The following is a 17,860-nucleotide window of genomic DNA, read 5'->3' as shown; positions in this document are numbered from 1 at the left end:
TGTCCCCGACAAGAGCTCAGGGGAAGGAAAGCGTGGGGTTAAATACAGATCTGTGGTTTTGGAATGTGTGAACATACAAGTGTGTCAACCTGCGCGTCTGTCACCGTGGCCAGCGATGTGCCTGTTTGCCCAAGCATAGGGTGTGAACCAGTGTGCGTGTTTCTGCTTTTGTGGGTATGTGTGAGAGTGGCGGGTTGTCCTCAATGGTGTTTCTGCTTGTGTATCTGTGCCCATGGAAATCTGTCTGTGTGTACACAAGCTTGTTGGCCTTCCTATCTTTGGGACTGTGTAGGAGTGCTGGCAGCATGTCTGTACCTTTGGTTTTGTTTTGTTTTGTTTTGTTTTTGTTTTTGAGACAGAGTCTCGCGCTGTCACCCAGGCTAGAGTGATCTCAGCTCACTGCAACCTCCCCCTCCCGGGCTCAAGTGACTCTCCTGCCTCAGCCTCCAGAGTAGCCATGATTACAGGCATGTGCCACCATGCCACGCTAATTTTAATTTTTTTAGTAGAGATGAGGTTTCACCAGGTTGGCCAGGCTAGTGTTGAACTCCTGGCCTCAAGTGATCCTCCCACCTTGGCCTCCCAAGGTGCTGGGAGTACAGGTGTGAGCCACCGTACCCGGCCATGCATCTTTGAATGCATTTATGTGCGGTGTGCATATACTTGTATGTTTCTGTATGGCCATTTGTGGGTGGGTCTTCACAGAAACATGCATTTTTTGTGGCCAGTTTGTGAGTGTGGATGGTGGTGTGGCTATGTTTTTGACTGTGTCTCTGTGGGGTCATCCATCTACACGAGTGTGCGTGGGTCTGTGTAGACATAAATGTGCTTGTTTTGGTATTTTTTGACTGGTATAAGAGGTGCTGGCTGTGTGTCCAGGTCTTTGGGTTTCTCTACCAGTGTGTCATTCTGTGTGTCTGCCTCTATGGATGTACATACATACGTGGTTTTGTCTGGTTTTGTACCTGTATATCTGGGTCTTTGGGATTCCCCGTGTGTGTGTGTGTGTGCATGTGTGTGTGTATATGTGTGTGTAGCATTTCTGGGGATCTCACTGCAACAGATACTGCATGCACGTGCGTGCGCACACACACACACATCTCCCTCCCGTCCCCTAAAACGGCCCTGTTAAGGACCCCATGGAGCACTGGGATCGGGGGTCAGTGGGCTCTTGGGCAGTCAGGCTGGGTGACCTTAGGCCCTGGCTGGGCCCAATTCCCAGGGGGCAGCCGCCTCAGCCCAGAAGCTCTTGGAGGCGTGTGTGTGTGTGTGTGTGTGTGTGTGTGTGTGTGTTCACAACCCTGTCCTCCACAGTCCTCCTGGCCTCTCCAGCCTGCCTGCTGGCTGCTTGCTGCTCCTCCATCTGAACTGAGAGAGTTAACCTAGCGGGCCAGGGCGGTCTGGGCTGGGGGCCGCCCCCTGGCCCCCCTCCAGCCCCAGCTCCAGTTACAGCTGCTGGTTGGGGAGGGCAAGGGTGGGGTGGGGCTGGGAGGGGAGCCTGTTGGGGGCGGCGCGTCCAGCTCTGGGCTAGGGGGTCCAAAGTGCTCAGCCCCCGGGGCACAGCAGGACGTTTGGGGGCCTTCTTTCAGCAGGGGACAGCCCGATTGGGGTGAGCGTCCCCCACTCCTTCCCTCCAGGCCTCACCCCTGGTCTGGCTGGGCCGCCTATTTTGGGAGCAGGAGTGGCCAGCCCGAGGCTTCCCAGGCAGGCCAACCCAAGAGGGAGGGAGTGTGGTTGGGGCAGTGGGTTCTGCAGGGTGGGATGTGGGCGACTCCTCCCTGCCCTGCTGGTGCGTGTGCACCCTGGCAGGGTGTGGAATTCGGACACACACATGTGTAGGGCTGGTTGCGTCACTGTGTGGGGGCACCGGAGGCCCAGAGGAGGAGTGCTGGATGCCTGACGGTGTTTACACCCCACGTCCTGCTCCAACCAGAAGTTTGGGGAGAGGTTGTTGTTCATGTCCACTCCGGCCCCAGTGTATATGTGTGTGTGTGTGTGTGTGTGTGTGTGTGTGTCTGTGAGTGCGCGCACGCATCCCTGCCCCAGCAGTGTCTTCTGTCTCTCAGGCCCACTGGCCTGGGCCTCATGTCACTTGCCTGACATCCGATTGTGAAAGATGTCACCCAGAGGCGGGCAGAAGGGCTGTCTTTTCTTTTCCTCATTGCTGCCCAGGGAGGAGACAGGGTGGCCTTTCCCACAGGGGCAGCCTGTGGCGATGTGGCAGCTGGGCCTCACCCGGACAGGGCTGTGCGTGACCCCCTGAGTGGGGGAAGGCAGGCTGTTGCCATGGTGGCCTGAGGGAGCCGAATTCCTCCAGGGTGAAGTGGGAGATATTTATACCCGGGGTCAGGCTGGGAGCGGGCAGGCGGAGAGGGCAGGGAGCTGGGATTTCGCGGGGCACAGTGAGGCCAGGCGTGTAGGCAGGTGGGACTTGGGTGTGCCTCGCTGTCTCCTGCTCTGTGTTGGTGTGAGGCAGCGCCTCCTCTGCCCTGCCAGGGTAGGTCTGGGAATCGGGGGCCTGCTGTGGGAGGTGGAGGCCCGAGGGAGGCCCCCAGGGACTGTGTGTCTCACCCCTGTCCCTGCTACATTGTGTTGTTGTGTGAACCCATCATGGAGGTTGTTTTGGTGACACTGTGTCCCCACAAAGCTGGGGATACCCCTGTTTCTCGGAGCCACCAAGCTACAGGATGAATGCTTCGGTGATTCAGTCCCCAGACTGTCTCTGACTTAATCCCTTGGGTTCAAGCCCTATGTGGGAGAGCAAGGGCACACACTTGCCTAACCTGTTGTGTCCCCCGCAGGACAATGGCATCTCTTGGCCACATCTTGGTTTTCTGTGTGAGTCTCCTCACCATGGCCAAGGCAGGTGAGTGCAGGGGAGGCTGCCCGCTACACACCTCAGCCCCAGGGGTGGCTGCGGGGACTGAAACCCCAATCAAGAACCAAGTTAGAGACCGCAACCTAGACTGAGTCGGCTGGGGTACCAAGAAATTTGGGGGTCGCCACGTGGGGTCCAGTCACAGGCTGGCATTTGGGGGAAGGGAGAGGAAGCCCCAGATCAGGCAAAGGTGGAGTGGGATGGGGCTGAATCCCTGGTGGGATAACTGGGTCACAGGCAGCCTGCCATGAGTCAGGGAGCTGGGGCAGTTAGGTGCTCCCTGCCCCATCTGGGACAGTGCAGAGGGGGCAGCTGGGACCCAGAGAGGGTGGGCAGCCTGCCTAGACACCCTCAGACTCTCAGCCCAGCAAGGCAGAGCCCCCAGTGGTCTCCTTATGCCCCTCCCTGTCCAGGACCCCAGGAAGCATTCAACCCCTGATTTCTCTCTTTCCAGAAAGTCCAAAGGAGCAAGACCCATTCACTTATGGTGAGTGGGGGGTCTAATTCTGAGAGTTTTGGGGGAGATCCTGGCTTTGCTGTTCCTTTGATTCACCCTCCCCCAGAGTCCCAGTATGAAATCTCTGTCATTCTCCTTCCCTCTATTTTGTCCTTCCTTTCTGATTCCACCTGTCTGCGTCTTTCCCTGTCTGTGTCTCTCTGTGTCACTGTCTATGTGATACCTCTCTGGTTCTCTTTCTCTTGCCTGGGTCTCTCTCAGCATCTCGTGGCCCATCCTCTGCTTTTTCCCATCTTCTCTCCCCTTGTCCCCCTCCTCCCTGCCCCCTACCTCCCTTTCCTATACACCTCTCTCCTCTCCCTGGTCCCCCACTTTCCTCCTTCCATATCTGCTCCCCCTTAATTGATCTTATTTCCCCGCTTCTCTCTGCTGGTCCTTTCTCCCTGTTTCCTCCTCCCCAATTTCCCCCTCTCCTATTCTCCCTCCTCTCCTCCCTGCCCTCACCTTCCCTGCTCTGCTGCTCACAGACTACCAGTCCCTGCGGATCGGAGGCCTCATCATCGCCGGGATCCTCTTCATCCTGGGCATCCTCATTGTGCTCAGTGAGTGCCCCTAGCCTCCGCCCTCTACCCCGCCTCTCCCTGGCCCCGCCTCTCCCTGGCCCCGCCTCTCCCTGGCCCCGCCTCTCCCTGGCCCCGCCTCTCCCTGGCCCCGCCTCTCCCTGGCCCCGCCTCTCCCTGGCCCCGCCTCTCCCTGGCCCCGCCTCTCCCTGGCCCCGCCTCTCCCCCCCAGCTCCCCGGGCCCGCCCCCTATCCCCCCTCGCCCTGGCCCCGCCTCGCCCCGCTCCAACCCCTCCCAGGCCTTGCCCCGCCTACCCTGCCTTGGCTCCCCGGCCTCCGGTCTCGCCTCTAGCCCCGCCCCGTCCCCCAAGTCCCGCCCCTCACGAAGGCGAGGTGGAGCTACAGCGCCGCTTGGCGTCCGCCGGGAGGGAGCCTCAGCCTCTCCTGCTTCTCCACGCCCACAGGCAGAAGATGCCGATGCAAGTTCAACCAGCAGCAGAGGTAAGACGCCCCTCCCCGCCTTCCTTCGCCCGCTCCTGCTCTGGAGGGCGCCGCAGGTGAGGCGGGGAGTCCGCCTGACCCGCAGCCCGATCCCCATCAGCGACTATGTATTAAGCACCTACTATGTACCATGGCCCAAGCCAGGCCCTGGGACCAAGCGAGGAAAAAACCTCCCGCCCTTCCTGGCCGAGCTCCCAGCCTAGTGGAGGCGGTGGCCGTGGGTTCCAACAGCCCCACAGATAGAAAAATCACAAAGCGTGATAACACAAAGTGCAGGAAAGAAGGAACGGCGGTGAAATGAGATCATCTCACACGCGGCCCAGTTTAGCTTAGAGTCCTGTTCCTAGCTCTTTGATTCCTCTTCAAATAAAATGTTAAAGCATGGACAATGTGTGAATATGTTAGAACAATTATAGATATTATCATAAGCAGTAGCTAATATTTATTGGGTGTGTACCACGTGTCAGATACGGTTTCACTTCCTCTGGGAGGGAGGTGCTGTTATTTTACAGATGAGGAAACTGAGGCACAGGGAGGTAAAGTCACTTTGTTCAAGATCACTCAAGTGGAAGATGGGGGATTCCGGGTTTCCAACCCAGGCCATCTCACGACAGTCTGCCAAGTCCCCTTGACTGTCCCTCCCCTACCAACTTCACATCCCTGCCCCCAAATCCGCGGAGGTACTCACTGTTAACCGGCTTGGAAGCCCCCTGCCAAGCACTTAAGCTGCTCCTGGGTGCTTCTTATTTCTGGCGGACCCCGAGCCTGTTCTTCGTCCATATCTGGGCCTTGTTACACCGGTCTGGGAAAGGAGGCTTGTACTGGGGGTTCCTGAAGGGCAGCCTCTCCCCCTTTCCATCCCGAAATCCTTCTGCCTCTGTCCTCCCAGGACTGGGGAACCCGATGAAGAGGAGGGAACTTTCCGCAGCTCCATCCGCCGTGAGTCTGGGGAGACTGCGGGTATTTTGGGGAGAGGGCTGGTTCCAAGGACCCCTTTTCCTGGCCCTCCCTGGCTGCGTAGAGGGAGGGGCTGGATCTGAAAGCGGAGGGCGGGGAGTTGCCCCGCCTGCCCAGGAGCTGGGGATGCCCCTCCTGATGACCCCCGACCTCCGTGTTCCCCCCAGGTCTGTCCACCCGCAGGCGGTAGAAACACCTGGCGCGATGGAATCCGGCCAGGTGCTGCAGCTCTGACACGGCGGTGGGAGGGAAGGAGGGAGGAAGGAAAGGCGGGAGAGGGAGGGGGCCAAGTGCCAGGGTTGGAGGGCGGCGAGGGGTGGTGCTGGACTTCCCCCCTCACCTTTCACTCACCCTTTTCACCCCACAGGACTCCCCTGGCACCTGACGTCTCCCACGCTCCACCTGCGCGCCCACCGCCCCCTCCGCCGCCCCTTCCCCAGCCCTGCCCCCACAGACTCCCCCTGCCGCCCAGACTTCCAATAAAACGTGCGTTCCTCTCGACAGCACTTTGTCGGTCTCGGTCCCTCAGCGCGAAAGCCCAGCGCCCCTGGACCCCAGCAGGGGGCGCCCCACCCTAGAGGAAGGGGCGGGGACGACGGTGGTGGGCGGGGGCGGGGGCGGGGGTGGCCTGCACGGGGGCGGGCTCCCCGGGCCCCCATTGGCTGCAGGCCCCCCCACGCCAGGGCTCCCCCCAGCTCCCCCCCATATCGGTCCGTCCTGCTTCCAGCTGCTGCAGCGCGCCTTCGCCGCCAAAGCATCCAGCAGCCCCCTGCTCCGGCCCAGCATGGCGACCCCGACCCAGACCCCCACAAAGGGTGAGCGTCGTCTGGGGAGGGGGTTGCAGGGGGGCTCCGGGATCTGAGAGCCTAGGAGAGAGGGTGTCGGGAGATTTCAGCAATGGTAAGGCAAGGGAGTGGGGGGAGGGAGGTCTGCTCCTCCTGTGGGCGGAGGCCCCTGTAATGCAGCCCCCCTGATCGCCCCTCCGGGTCTCTGGGACACCCCCTCCCCGGCGGGCGTCCTGTGCCAGACCTGCGGTTGGAGAGTGGCAGTCCCGGGAGAAGGGATGCTCGGACAGGTCGCTATGGCAACCGGGTGGCTGGTCCTGCACCGTGGTGGTAGCAGACGGGAAGAGATGAGCTTGCAGGGTGGGAGCGGGTGGGTCTGCGGCCAGAGACGTTCTGGAAGATTTCAGGGTCCCTTGGGTGGGCAAGGGAAGGGGAAGGAGGTTCATGTCCCTCTTCTTTCCAGTGCTGTCTCCTAGGGTGTGTGTTTCCTGAAACCCTTGACAGCCAGGTTCAGAGGAAAGGAGTGAGAGCTGAAGGAAGAGACAGCGAGAAGGGATATAGCAAGAGATGGACAGGGAGAACCTGGAAGAGACAGAGACCGAGAGGCAGGAGATCCAGAGTCACAGATACAAAGACCCAGGAAGACAAATAGATAGACTCAGAGAGATTCCCAGTGGAGGCGAGAGGCAGAGAACGGTAGACAGAGATGCAGAGAGAGAAAAAAAATGAGAGCTGGGAGATAGCGAGATTGAGACCGCTATGGAGAGAGAAGCAGAGAGACGGAGGGAGAGAGAAGCAGAGAGACGGAGGGAGAGAGACGGACCCATGGGGAGAGAGGGGAATAGAAAGAGAAGGAAGCAGTGTGGGGTGGGGCCCAAACCACTGCAGTGAACCCCCATGGGTGGGAATGGGGTAATGGGACCCTCCTTCCCAGCCCACAGCAGGGGTGTTTTCCAATCCCAGAGGTGTACCCGGGTATGCACCTAGCTGCCCCTACTGCCCCCATCCAGCCGCACACTGATTTCCATTCCACACCCATTAACCCAGTTATGCACCCAGTTCAACACCCACTTCCACCGTCGCCCCCTAATAGCCCCCATTGCTAAGCCTGCTTCTGCAGAGGAGCAAGGCACAGACTGCTTCAAGAGGGAGCGGGTGCCCAGCTAGGGTCTCCAGCACTGAGGGCAGGGGATGGGCCAGGGGTGTTGAGAAGCCACTGGCCGTGAAGGGAACCCCAGTTCCACTTGGATGACTCCCTCCCTTCCGTGCTTCCCAGAAGGCGGGGGCTGCTGCACTGAGCCATATCTGCAGAATCCGAAGCAGGGCGGGGGGTGGGGGGGGCTGCAGAGGCTGGAAACCACCCTAGAGAGAGGGGGCAGGGCTGAGGCAGCAGGCCTGGCGGGAGCCCAGGGCTTCTTTTTGCAGAGGTGGTGGTTAACAGGATCGATGGCAGCAGACGGGCAGAGGTGGGAGGACAGACTCCTCAACCCCACCTCCTCTGCCTCCCCCTTTCCCAGTCACAGCATGAGAGGGGACCGCAGGTCTCGGGAAATCCCGGGGGAAGAAAAGCATGTTGTGCATTGCAAACTGCTTAAGGAAACTAATTAATGAATTGTTGGGGAGCGAGGGGGGAAGAGGGGAGATTGTCTCCCTCCGCCCTGCCAGAGAATGGGAGGGAGAATTAGGGGTGAACAGAAGAGGGATGCATGAGCACAGCTGGGTCCAGGTCCCTGTCCCTGAAATGGACCCTCAGCTTGGCCAGAAGCCAGTCCTGCAGAGGCAACAGTAGGAGGTGCAAAAGGAGGGGAGAGGGTCAAGATTGAAACCTGCATCTTACACAGGACCTCACAAGGGACCCCACCCAACCTGGGATGCCGGGACCTATCACCTCTCTTCACCTCACGAGATGCCCCAGTTACCATAGCAACCACCTCCTTCCTGATATCTCCTTGGCAGCTGGCCAGGAGTAGTGCACATTCCTTTGCCTGACTCCTGGCCCCACCCTTAGCCCAGCCACGCCTGGGGACCCAGGTTGCTGGGGCAGCAGGGACCAGAGGAGGATCTCCTGCATGGAACACCAGATTCTGGGACAGGTGCTCACCCAGTGGGCTCCTGATAACTTTGGGGAAGGGCAGGTGTGTGGAAAACAGACTAGTGAGACAATCCACCTTTTGTAGCCTCCTGCAGCCTAGGACCGCCTCATAATCATTCCTTCATTCATTCATCCCAGAAAACTTGGAGAGCCTTTCGTAAATGTCAGGATGAACAGCAGCGATGAGTCAAACAAATTTACTCACTCTCTGGTGGGGAAACTTACACAGAGCACAAGGGACCCTGAAGCAGTGTTTCACCATCTTGGCGCTTTTGAGTATTACCGTCACAATTTTCACTTTATTCAAATATTCCTCACACTGCTATTTATTTAATTTTTTTCCCTTCAAATGATTAGCTTTTTTACTTTTATTTTTTGAGACAGGGTCTCACTCTGTCACCCAGGCTGGAGTGCAATGGTGCGATCACAGTTCACTGCAGCCTCAAAGTCCTGGGCTCAATCTATCCTCCCACATCAACCTCCCGAGTAGCTGGGACTACAAGGCACTCCCCGCTACACCCAGCTAATTTTTGTATTTTTTTGTAGAGACAGGTTTTGCCATGTTTCCCAGGCTGGTCTCAAACTCCTGGGCTCAAGCAATTCACCTGCCTTGGCCACCCAAAGTGCTTAGGATTACAGGCATGGGCCACCATGCCCAACCCAGGATTAGCTTTTTAAAAACAATGAGCTTTATTTTACAGCACCACCACAACTGGAAAATTCATCATTTTCTTCTTCTTTTTTTTTTTGAGATGGAGTCTCGCTCTGTCATCCAGGCCGGAGTGCAGTGGCACAATCTTGGCTCACTGCAACCTCTGCCTCCCGGGTTCAAGTGATTCTTCTGCCTCAGCCTCCCAAGTAGCTGGGACTACAGGGGTGCACCACCACACCCAGCTAATTTTTGTATTGTTAGTACAGACGAGGTTTCGCCATATTGGCCAGGCAGGTCTTGAACTCCTGACCTCGTGATCCGCCCACCTTGGCCTCCCAAAGTGCTGGGATTACAGGCATGAATCACTATGCCCAGTTGGAAAATTCATCTTTTTTTTGCCTTAAATTGAAGGCAGCATAAGAGCAATCTGAAGCAGGTGATTTCGCTTTTCTGGGTCTGGTGTCCCCCTGGCAGGAAATGGGGATGAAGATAGCACCCATATGAAAGAGTTGCTATGAAGATTAAGAGTAAATGCACTGATATCCGTCAGATGCTTAGCAGGGAGGCTGGAATGGAGTCAGAGCTACCCCTTGCTGGTTACATCAATAAGTAAAGGAGAAAACCAAATAATGCCACAAAATTCTGCCTAGGTTTTATTGCCTGCTGAAGATTCGGAGTCCAAGGCCTGTTTTCTCTTAGGTAAAGGGGGAGATTAACAAGGGTTGGAAGGTGTTAAAGATAACTCAGCACCAACCTAAGACATCCTCTTTGAAGACTGGACAGAGACCTGGGAAGGGTAAACTTACACATTGTGTAAATCATGATCTTTCTTTTTTTTTTTTTTTGAGACGGAGTCTCGCTCTGTCACCCAGGCTGCAGTACAGTGGCGCGATCTCGGCTCACTGCAAGCCCCGCCTCCCGGGTTTACGCCATTCTCCTGCCTCAGCCTCCCGAGTAACTGGGACTACAGGCGCCTGCCACATCGCCCGGCTAGTTTTTTTGTATTTTTTTAGTAGAGACGGGGTTTCACCGTGTTAGCCAGGATGGTCTCGATCTCCTGACCTCGTGATCCGCCCATCTCGGCCTCCCAAAGTGCTGGGATTACAGGCTTGAGCCACTGCGCCCGGCCGAATCATGGTCTTTCTTTGGGGCCACCTCTATCAGTCAGTTTCGGCTAGAGTATGCTGCGGTAACAAACAGGTGTTGCTTTGGGGCCACCTCTGTCAGTCAGTTTCAGCTAGAGTATGCTGCAGTAACAAATAGTACCAAAAGTCTCAGGGGTTTATGACAACCAGGTTCACTTCTCACTTAGGCTATATGTGCATCACAGGTTGACCAGTCATCAAAGAAAACTAGAACAGTCAGCATCTTGAACATTCAGACCACCAGGCTAGAAGTGAAACAGAGCTTTGGCCTGGAGGCCTGAATGTTCCTGAATGTTTAAATGCCCCAGCCTGGAAGTGACAATGCACTTCTACTCACAGTTCCTTGGCCAGAATTAGTCACATGGCCCTACCCAACCTCCAGGGAGCCATCCTTCTCTGAGCCTGGAAGGGGGAAGAACACCCATGACATCAGGCATCACCCTGGCACCCCTCACCCTCTCCCCATGTGGCAGATAGTCTGCTGCCAAATTCTGCTCTAGGAAAAGCCAAATATGATAAGAACTGTCAGAGGCATTCGAGAGCCATCGGGATGAACTTGTTGAATGGGAAGGATGTTCTGAGCTCTCCTGCAGGGAAACGTGATTAGGACCAGGAAGGCAGGAAGTGGAGAAAAGTGAATCCAGAGGCACACACACATTTTATCCACATGTGAACATTTCTGAAATCATTATGTGTCTTCTAATGGATGGGGACATTTCACACGGTAGAGTTTCAAACATATTTACACATACACACACACACAAAGGGAAAACCATTACAAACTCAATTTTGAATCTTAAACTTGATGGTGTCTTAGAAATAAGTAATAATGGGCTGGATGCGGTGGCTCACATCTGTAATCCCAGCACTATGGGAGGCTGAGGCAGGCGGATCACTGAAGGTCAGGAGTTTGAGACCAAACCAGCCAACACAGTGAAATCCTGTCTCTACTAAAAATACAAAAATTAGCCAAAAGTGGTAGTGCACACCTATAATCCCAGCACTTGGGAGGCTGAGGCAGGAGAATTGCTTGAACCTAGGAGGTGGAGTTTGCAGTGAGCTGAGATCGTGTCAGGGCACTCCAGCCTGGGTGACAGAGCAAGACCCTGTCTGAAAGAAGGAAAGGAAAAGAGAGGGGAGGGGAAGGGAGGGGAGGGGAAGGGAGAGGAGAGGAGAGGAGAGGAGAAGGGAGGGGAGGGGAGGGGAGGGGAGAGGGGAGGGGAGGGGAGAGGGGAGGGGAGAGGGGAGGGGAGAGGAGAGGGGAGGGGAGCGGAGGGGAGGGGAGGGGAGGGGAGAGGGGAGGGGAGGGGAGGGGAGAGGAGAGGAGAGGAGGAGTATGAATTAGCACAGCTTCTCTGTGCTGGATGAAGTGTCAGGAGTGAGTGGATGACAGCAGTAGCAGCAGGTGCCTGTGGAAGCCCTCAGGTGACTGAGAAGTTTTAGGGAGTGTTTAGGGGAAGCTGAGACATTCATTGGACCACCAGTGGAAATGGGGTCTGTTTAACCTTGTGACATCACGTGCAAGAGGGAGTGCGTCTCTGTTTTTCAGGGAATGAGTCCATAGCTTGCATCAGACCTCCATAGGGGTCCGGAACCAGGACTGCCATGTAGTTTGGGTAGATTGTACACTGCATAGAGGATGGTGCTGACTGATGGAGTGAGTGGGGGCTGGAATCCAGCTTGGGCTATGCTCTTCCAGCCTTGCAGCCTGCCATAAAGCCACATCATCCAAACGAAGGGGTCTCTATCTGACTTCCACAAAGAAATTATTGGGCCCTCTATCTGGATCCTGAAAAATATTAAGAAATCCACTGTTAAGTTTTTTTTTTTTTTTTCTTTCTCTTTTTTTCTGCTTCTTCCCCTCAGCTCCTGAGGAACCTGACCCATTTTACTACGGTGAGTGCTGGATTTGGGGATGGGGCTGGACTGGGGAGTGGCTGCAGGTGTTCCCAGATCACTCTGGACATGGCTTCAGCTATGGCTACACAATATGTGGTGCTGGGCCACTGGCCACGGGATCATATATATGGGTGTGGTTCACATCAGCTGGGTTCGTGGAGGGCAGAACCAGATGGGGGAGTGGGGGTGCCTCACACTCTCTCTGAGCCCCCTTCAGGTCTCACCGGGATCTGGGCTGGTGCCTTTGTGTCGTCAGAGAAGCAGATGAAGGAAAATCTTAGAAGCAATGACTCTGAGGCCAGGCTGCCTGGATTTGAATCCTGCCTTATCCACTCACTAGCTGTATGGCCTTGGGCAAGCGACTTTGCCCCTCTGGGCCCTTCTGTAAACAAGGGACAGTAATAGTTCCCACCTACGAGGACTGTGGGAAAGATACCTGGCCGGTGCCATTAAATCTCCTCCATGGCATTGAAGCTCAAAAAAGTTACCGCAGGCCTGGTAGAACTGGCTCCAGTTTCCCCTCTGAACACCCTCCTGTTGCCCCCACCCCACCCCTTTGCTCATTCATACTTTTCCCCTAGGTGTCAATTTATCTCCCATCTCAGGGCCTTTGCATGATTCTGCAGGAATGCTTCTCCTCTAGCTTTGTACACGGCTGGCTAAGGCTCCTCCTTATTCAGGCCTCAGATCAAACATAGACTACTCTGCCGGGATAGGCCCTCCTGACTCCCTGGCAAGGAAGAGCCACACCATGCCCAGCTGGAGTCGCAAGACTTGTTTTGGAGGGGTTGTTTCTTTAATGCTTTATCAGAATATGAAAGTCATCTCCTTGAGGGTAGAGGCCTGGACCACTACTGGTACAGTGTGAGTGCTCCATAAATTCATATCTCAACAAATACTTAGCGGGCACAGGCTCTATGCCTGGCAATGTTCCAAGCAGCTGGAGACACTGCAATGAACCACACAGACAAGAATTCAAGACTGCAAGAATTCCTGCCCTCCTCCTGACCTTCCACTCAATGGAAAAGAGACAAGAAAACAAAATATGAAAATTATATATTAGACAAGAATGTTATTGGCCAGGTACGGTGGCTCATGACTGTAATCCTAGTGCTTTGGGAGGCCGAGGCAGGAGGATCGCTCAAGTCCAGGAGTTTGAAGCTGCAATGAACTATGATTGTGATTTTTTTTTTTTTTTTTTTTTTTTTTTTTTTTGAGATAAGAGTCTCACTCTGTGGCTCAGGCTGGAGTGCAATAGCGCAATCTCGGCTCACTGCAACCCCTGCCTTCCAGGTTCAAGTGATTCTCCTGCCTCAGCCTCCCGAGTAGATGGAACTACAGGCCCACACCACCACACCTGGCTAATTTTCATATTTTTAGTAGTAACAGGATTTCACCGTGTTGGCTAGGCTGGTCTTGGACTCCTGACCTCAAGTGATCTGCTTGCCTTGGCCTCCCAAAATGCTGCGATTACAGGCATGAGCCACTGTGCTCAGCTCTACAAAAAAAAATTTAAAAATTAGCTGGGCATGGTGGTGCGTGCCTGTAGTCTCGGCTACTTGGGAGGCTGAGCAGGGAGGATCTCTTGGAGCCCAAGAAGTGGAGGCTGCAGTGAGCCATAATTGCACCACTGCACCCCAGCCTGGGTGACAGAGTGACACCACGTCTCTTAAAAAAAGACAATAATATTATTAGGCAAGGATATTAGGTAAGAATAATTCCTATGAAGTAGAGAAGGGAATGAGATTGGAAAGTGTGGAGGAGAGGATGGAAAATTCTGAATAGGACAGCCAGAGGTTTTTCTCACAGTGAGATAAAGCCCAGACATTGGTGAGGGAAGGAGCCATGTGGATATTTGGGGGAAGAGCTTTCAGGCTGCAGAGACAGCCAGTCATAGGATAGGATAGGATAGCCCCGGGATAGGATCAGGCCGGATATACCCCAGGAACAGCGGGGAGGCCATTGTGGCTGGAGTAGGATTGATGGGGAGAGTGAGGTGGGGTGAGGTCCAAGAAGGAAAGGGACTGGATCATATGGGACTTTGAGGGCCGTCGTGAGGACTCTGGTTTCTACCTTGAGGGCAATGGGATGAGGAGGGCTCCGAGCGGAGGAGAACCCAGATCTGACTCAAATGTTGATGGGTCCTTGTGGCTATCAGAGGTGGGCGTGCAGGCAGGCCAGCAAGACCCTAGAGAAGGCTGCTGCAGAGGCCAGATGGGTGACAATAGTGGACAGAACCAGGGCCAGGGAGGAGATGGTAGAGGGAGAGTATTATGTATATATCCAGGGTGGAAAGCGCAGCGGGAGAGAGCAGGGGAGGAAAGTAGAGGATACAGAGGGCAAGGGGAGCTAATGGTGCCCAAGCCCACGCCCTACATCCTCACATCAGCCCCCTGAAGGAGCGTCCAGCATGGCCCGCAGCCTCCCTGGGCGATTCTGGGCCCGTGGCTGGGCAACACAGAGCCAGGACTGGGGCTCCGGGTGGAGCCCAGGTGCTGTCCCTGCCTCGATGTCCCCCGTTATCTTCCCCAGACTACAACACGGTGCAGACTGTGGGCATGACTCTGGCAACCATCTTGTTCCTGCTGGGTATCCTCATCATCATCAGTAAGTGTGACCCGTCCCTGGGCTGCCTGGGCCTCCGGTTTCTCTGCTGGCTTTCATGCATATCCTACACCCTATGTCCTGTCTTCTTGTTCCATCTCTCTCTCTCCCAACAGGCAAGAAGGTGAAGTGCAGGAAGGCGGACTCCAGGTCTGAGAGGTCTGGCAGCAGTGGGCAGAGAGTGGGAGGGGGCCTCGGGGTACCTCCCTAGCAGACAGGCAGGATTCGCTGGGCCTGCCATGTGTGTTCTGCAAAGCCTATGGTTACTGAACCTCTTTCTACTTTTCTCTCTCATTTCTGCCTCCACAGCCCAACCTGCAAATCCTGTAAGTCCGAGCTTCCCTCTTCAGGTGAGGGTGAGAAACTGTAGTTCTGGGAGGGTTTTGGGAAGTCTTGTGGATGGACTGGGCAGGGGGGCTGCCTGCAGATATCACAGGACAATTCCCTAGGAAGCTGAGGAAATGCCGCAGATGAAAGATACTAAACCTGGCTGGGTGCAGTGGCTCACGCCTGTAATTCCAGTACTTTGGGAGGCCGAGGTGGGCAGATCACCTGAGGTCAGGAGATTGAGACCAGCCTGGCCAACATAGTGAAACCCCGTCTCTACTAAAAATACAAAAATTAGCTGGGCATGGTGGTGCGCACCTGTAATCCCAGCTACTCAGGAGACTGAGGCAGGAGAATCACCTGAACCTGGGAGGCAGAGGTTTCAGTGAGTTGAGATCGTACCATTCCATTCCAGCCTGGGTGACAGAGTGAGACTCTGTCAAAAAAAAAAAAGAAAAGAAAAGAAAAAAAGAGAAAGGAAGGAAGGAAAAAAGGGAGGGAGGGAGGGAGGAAGGAAAGGAGGGAGGAAGGGAGGAAGGAAGGAAAGGAGGGAGGAAGGGAGGAAGGAAGGAAAGGAGGGAGGAAGGGAGGGAGGGAAAAGAAAGATGATGCTAAACCGTGGGGAGGCAGTGAGATGTGACATGTCCCAGAGTCCACGGAGATTCCCAGAAACAAATGCTCAAGCCTATAAAAGCCAGGACATGCTGATTTCCCAGGAGAGGAAACTACAGGCCTGTGAAGAGAAGGGCCCCATGTGGGAGGAGCTCTGTCAGTCAGAAGGGAGAGACAGGGAGCACTGAGGAAGACGAGGAGAGGCTTTCTAGACTTGATTGTTCAGCCGGGCAGATCCAGGATGAAATAGCGAAGGAAAACGGACAGAGGGAGGGAGGGAAGGTTTCTGAATAGTTGCATCAAAATAACAAAAAGAGAGATGAATAGAATGCAGATTTTAGAATTCACATTGGAAAAGAACATATGGGATGCAGGGAGTGTGAGGATGGAGAAGAAAGCTGGGAAGCACAGGAGGGGGTAGAGTGGAGAGGATGGAGGTGTTCGGGGAGAATGTGGGAAGGAGGAGCCCAGGAAGGAAGGGGAGGAGGATGGGAGGAGGACGGCCTGCAGGGTGGAGGAGGGAGAATGGGTGTAAGCCTGGAAGGTGTAAAGGGAGAACGACAGGGATGAAAGGCAAGCAAGCATGTCGATGAAAGATTCTGACTCCTTGGGGCTGTTAATTTTAATTATGTAAAAATATCTTGACCTGTTTTTAGTGGAAATGCAGTCTTTCCGGAGACTTGTAAAAAACCAGAAATGAGAATTTCTGTGTCTCCTATAAAGTTCTTATAACAACAACAACAACAAAAAAGCAGGAGGGGCACACGGGTTATTCAGTGGTTGAGGGGTATTTGGTGTGGGATTTGTTTCAGGTTCCTTTTTTTTTTTTTTTGAGACAGAGTCTTGCCCTGTCCTCCATTGCCCAGGCTGGGGTGCAGTGGCACAATCTCAGCTTACTACAACACTGCAACCTCTGCGTCCCAGGTTCAAGCGATTCTCCTGCCTCAGCCTCCCAAGTAGCTGGGACTACAGGCACACACCACCACACCCAGCAAATTTTTATTTTTATTTTTATTTTATTTTATTTTTTTTTTGAGACGGAGTCTCGCTCTCTTGCCCGGGCTGGAGTGCAGTGGCTGGACCTCAGCTCACTGCAAGCTCCGCCTCCCGTGTTTACGCCATTCTCCTGCCTCAGCCTCCTGAGTAGCTGGGACTACAGGCGCCCGCTACCTCGCCCGGCTAGTTTTTTGTATTTTTTAGTAGAGACGGGGTTTCACTGTGTTAGCCAGGATGGTCTCGATCTCCTGACCTCGTGATCCACCCGTCTCGGCCTCCCAAAGTGCTGGGATTACAGGCTTGAGCCACCGCGCCCGGCCTTCATTTTTATATTTTTAGCAGAGATGAGGGTTCACCGTGTTGGCCAGGCTGGTCTCAAACTCCTGACCTCAAAAGTGCTTGGGTTACAGGCATGAGCCACCACGCTCGACCTGTTTCATGTTTATTTAATGAGTTTTAAAACATGAACAGGGCACTTATGGATGCTTAGGGCAGCATGGGGGTTGGCCTTGTCACCTGGGGCACAGACGAAGACTTTGCACAGGTTTCTGGCCTCTCCTAGGTGAATGATGGTCTGGAGCCGGTAGGGAATGAGGGAATTCCTGTTGTAGCCAAATGTTCAGGACAGGGAGTGTAGGAAAGGAGTGAGGGTGTAGGAGGAGATTGCGGATGGGAAGGGGGATGGGGACTCCCTTTCTGGCAGGGAGACAGCCCCAAAAGCCCAGGTTGGGTCTGGGGCCGCCAGCCCCGTGGCAGATGTTTCTCTCCATGACAGCAGCCAGAGGTGTCCCCAAGGGAACCAGACATTAGAGTGTGGGAAGCAAGACAGCTCCTCAGTGTTAGCTCAGGGGTGACAGTCCCTGGGGTCTGGCTTCCATGGTGCCGGGGAATGGAGAGCCAACAAGCTGTGGGGAGGGAGACAGTTTCCACCTCTCTGGTGGCTCACGCACCCCCCTCTCTCCCCAGCCCCTGGTGGCGGCGGCGTGTAACACCTGCCCGAGGAACCTCCGCTGCCGACCCTGTCTGAGCGCGGGAGCCTGAGGACCGGGTGGAGGCGGTGGGGACCCAGCCGCGCGCCGGGAGCGCTCCCCGGAATGAGCCGCCCCACCCACCCCAAGGCTGGAGCCGCTGCACCCTGCTGTCCCTCCCCAGGCCTTGGCAATGATGATCCCCCAAAGAGCCCGTCTGCACCCCAGACCCGGGGCCTCAGGCCTCCAGCTCCTGGGATCCGGGAGTCCATCCCGGCCCAGCCCCGCCAGCATCCCCGTGTACGGTCCCCCTGCACCTCCTTGTCTCAGCCCCGAAGATCCGTCCCCCTGGCCCCTCAGTGTCCATGTCTTGAGCTTAATAAATGTGCATTTGGTTTTTTCTCCTGTTCTGTCTGTGTGTTCTCAT

The 17,860-nt window shown here is 55.2% G+C and overlaps 2 protein-coding genes and 1 pseudogene across 7 annotated transcripts; 2 read left to right on the top strand and 1 right to left on the bottom strand.

The window, feature by feature from the left end:
• The first annotated feature begins 1,477 nt into the window (after positions 1-1,477).
• Positions 1,478-5,856, top strand: FXYD1 (FXYD domain containing ion transport regulator 1). 5 transcript variants are annotated; one of them, XM_030942390.1, is made up of 8 exons: positions 1,478-1,609; positions 2,802-2,866; positions 3,333-3,365; positions 3,863-3,937; positions 4,360-4,396; positions 5,286-5,335; positions 5,521-5,572; positions 5,721-5,856. In XM_030942390.1, exons 2-7 carry the CDS (start codon positions 2,806-2,808, stop codon positions 5,541-5,543), a joined length of 279 nt encoding a protein of 92 aa, XP_030798250.1. In that variant the 5' UTR covers positions 1,478-1,609; positions 2,802-2,805; the 3' UTR covers positions 5,544-5,572; positions 5,721-5,856. The 5 variants fall into 5 exon arrangements, with proteins under 5 accessions (XP_030798250.1, XP_030798249.1, XP_030798251.1 ...); XM_030942389.1 differs by having other exon boundaries at positions 4,267-4,396; XM_030942391.1 differs by lacking the exon at positions 1,478-1,609 and adding an exon at positions 1,708-1,947.
• LOC115900767 lies at positions 1,546-2,188 on the bottom strand (annotated as a pseudogene).
• Positions 5,857-5,974: 118 nt separating the features above from the next.
• FXYD7 (FXYD domain containing ion transport regulator 7) lies at positions 5,975-17,835 on the top strand. 2 transcript variants are annotated; one of them, XM_010369339.2, is made up of 6 exons: positions 5,975-6,168; positions 11,894-11,923; positions 14,459-14,533; positions 14,647-14,689; positions 14,840-14,880; positions 17,432-17,835. In XM_010369339.2, exons 1-6 carry the CDS (start codon positions 6,138-6,140, stop codon positions 17,452-17,454), a joined length of 243 nt encoding a protein of 80 aa, XP_010367641.1. In that variant the 5' UTR covers positions 5,975-6,137; the 3' UTR covers positions 17,455-17,835. The 2 variants fall into 2 exon arrangements, with proteins under 2 accessions (XP_010367641.1, XP_030798247.1); XM_030942387.1 differs by having other exon boundaries at positions 6,060-6,168; positions 14,647-14,680.
• The last annotated feature ends 25 nt before the right edge of the window (positions 17,836-17,860 follow it).

This window comes from Rhinopithecus roxellana, chromosome 12 (assembly GCF_007565055.1).
Source record: "Rhinopithecus roxellana isolate Shanxi Qingling chromosome 12, ASM756505v1, whole genome shotgun sequence".
NCBI classification, from domain to species: Eukaryota; Metazoa; Chordata; class Mammalia; order Primates; family Cercopithecidae; genus Rhinopithecus; species Rhinopithecus roxellana.
This window is presented reverse-complemented; position numbering and strand designations above follow the sequence as displayed.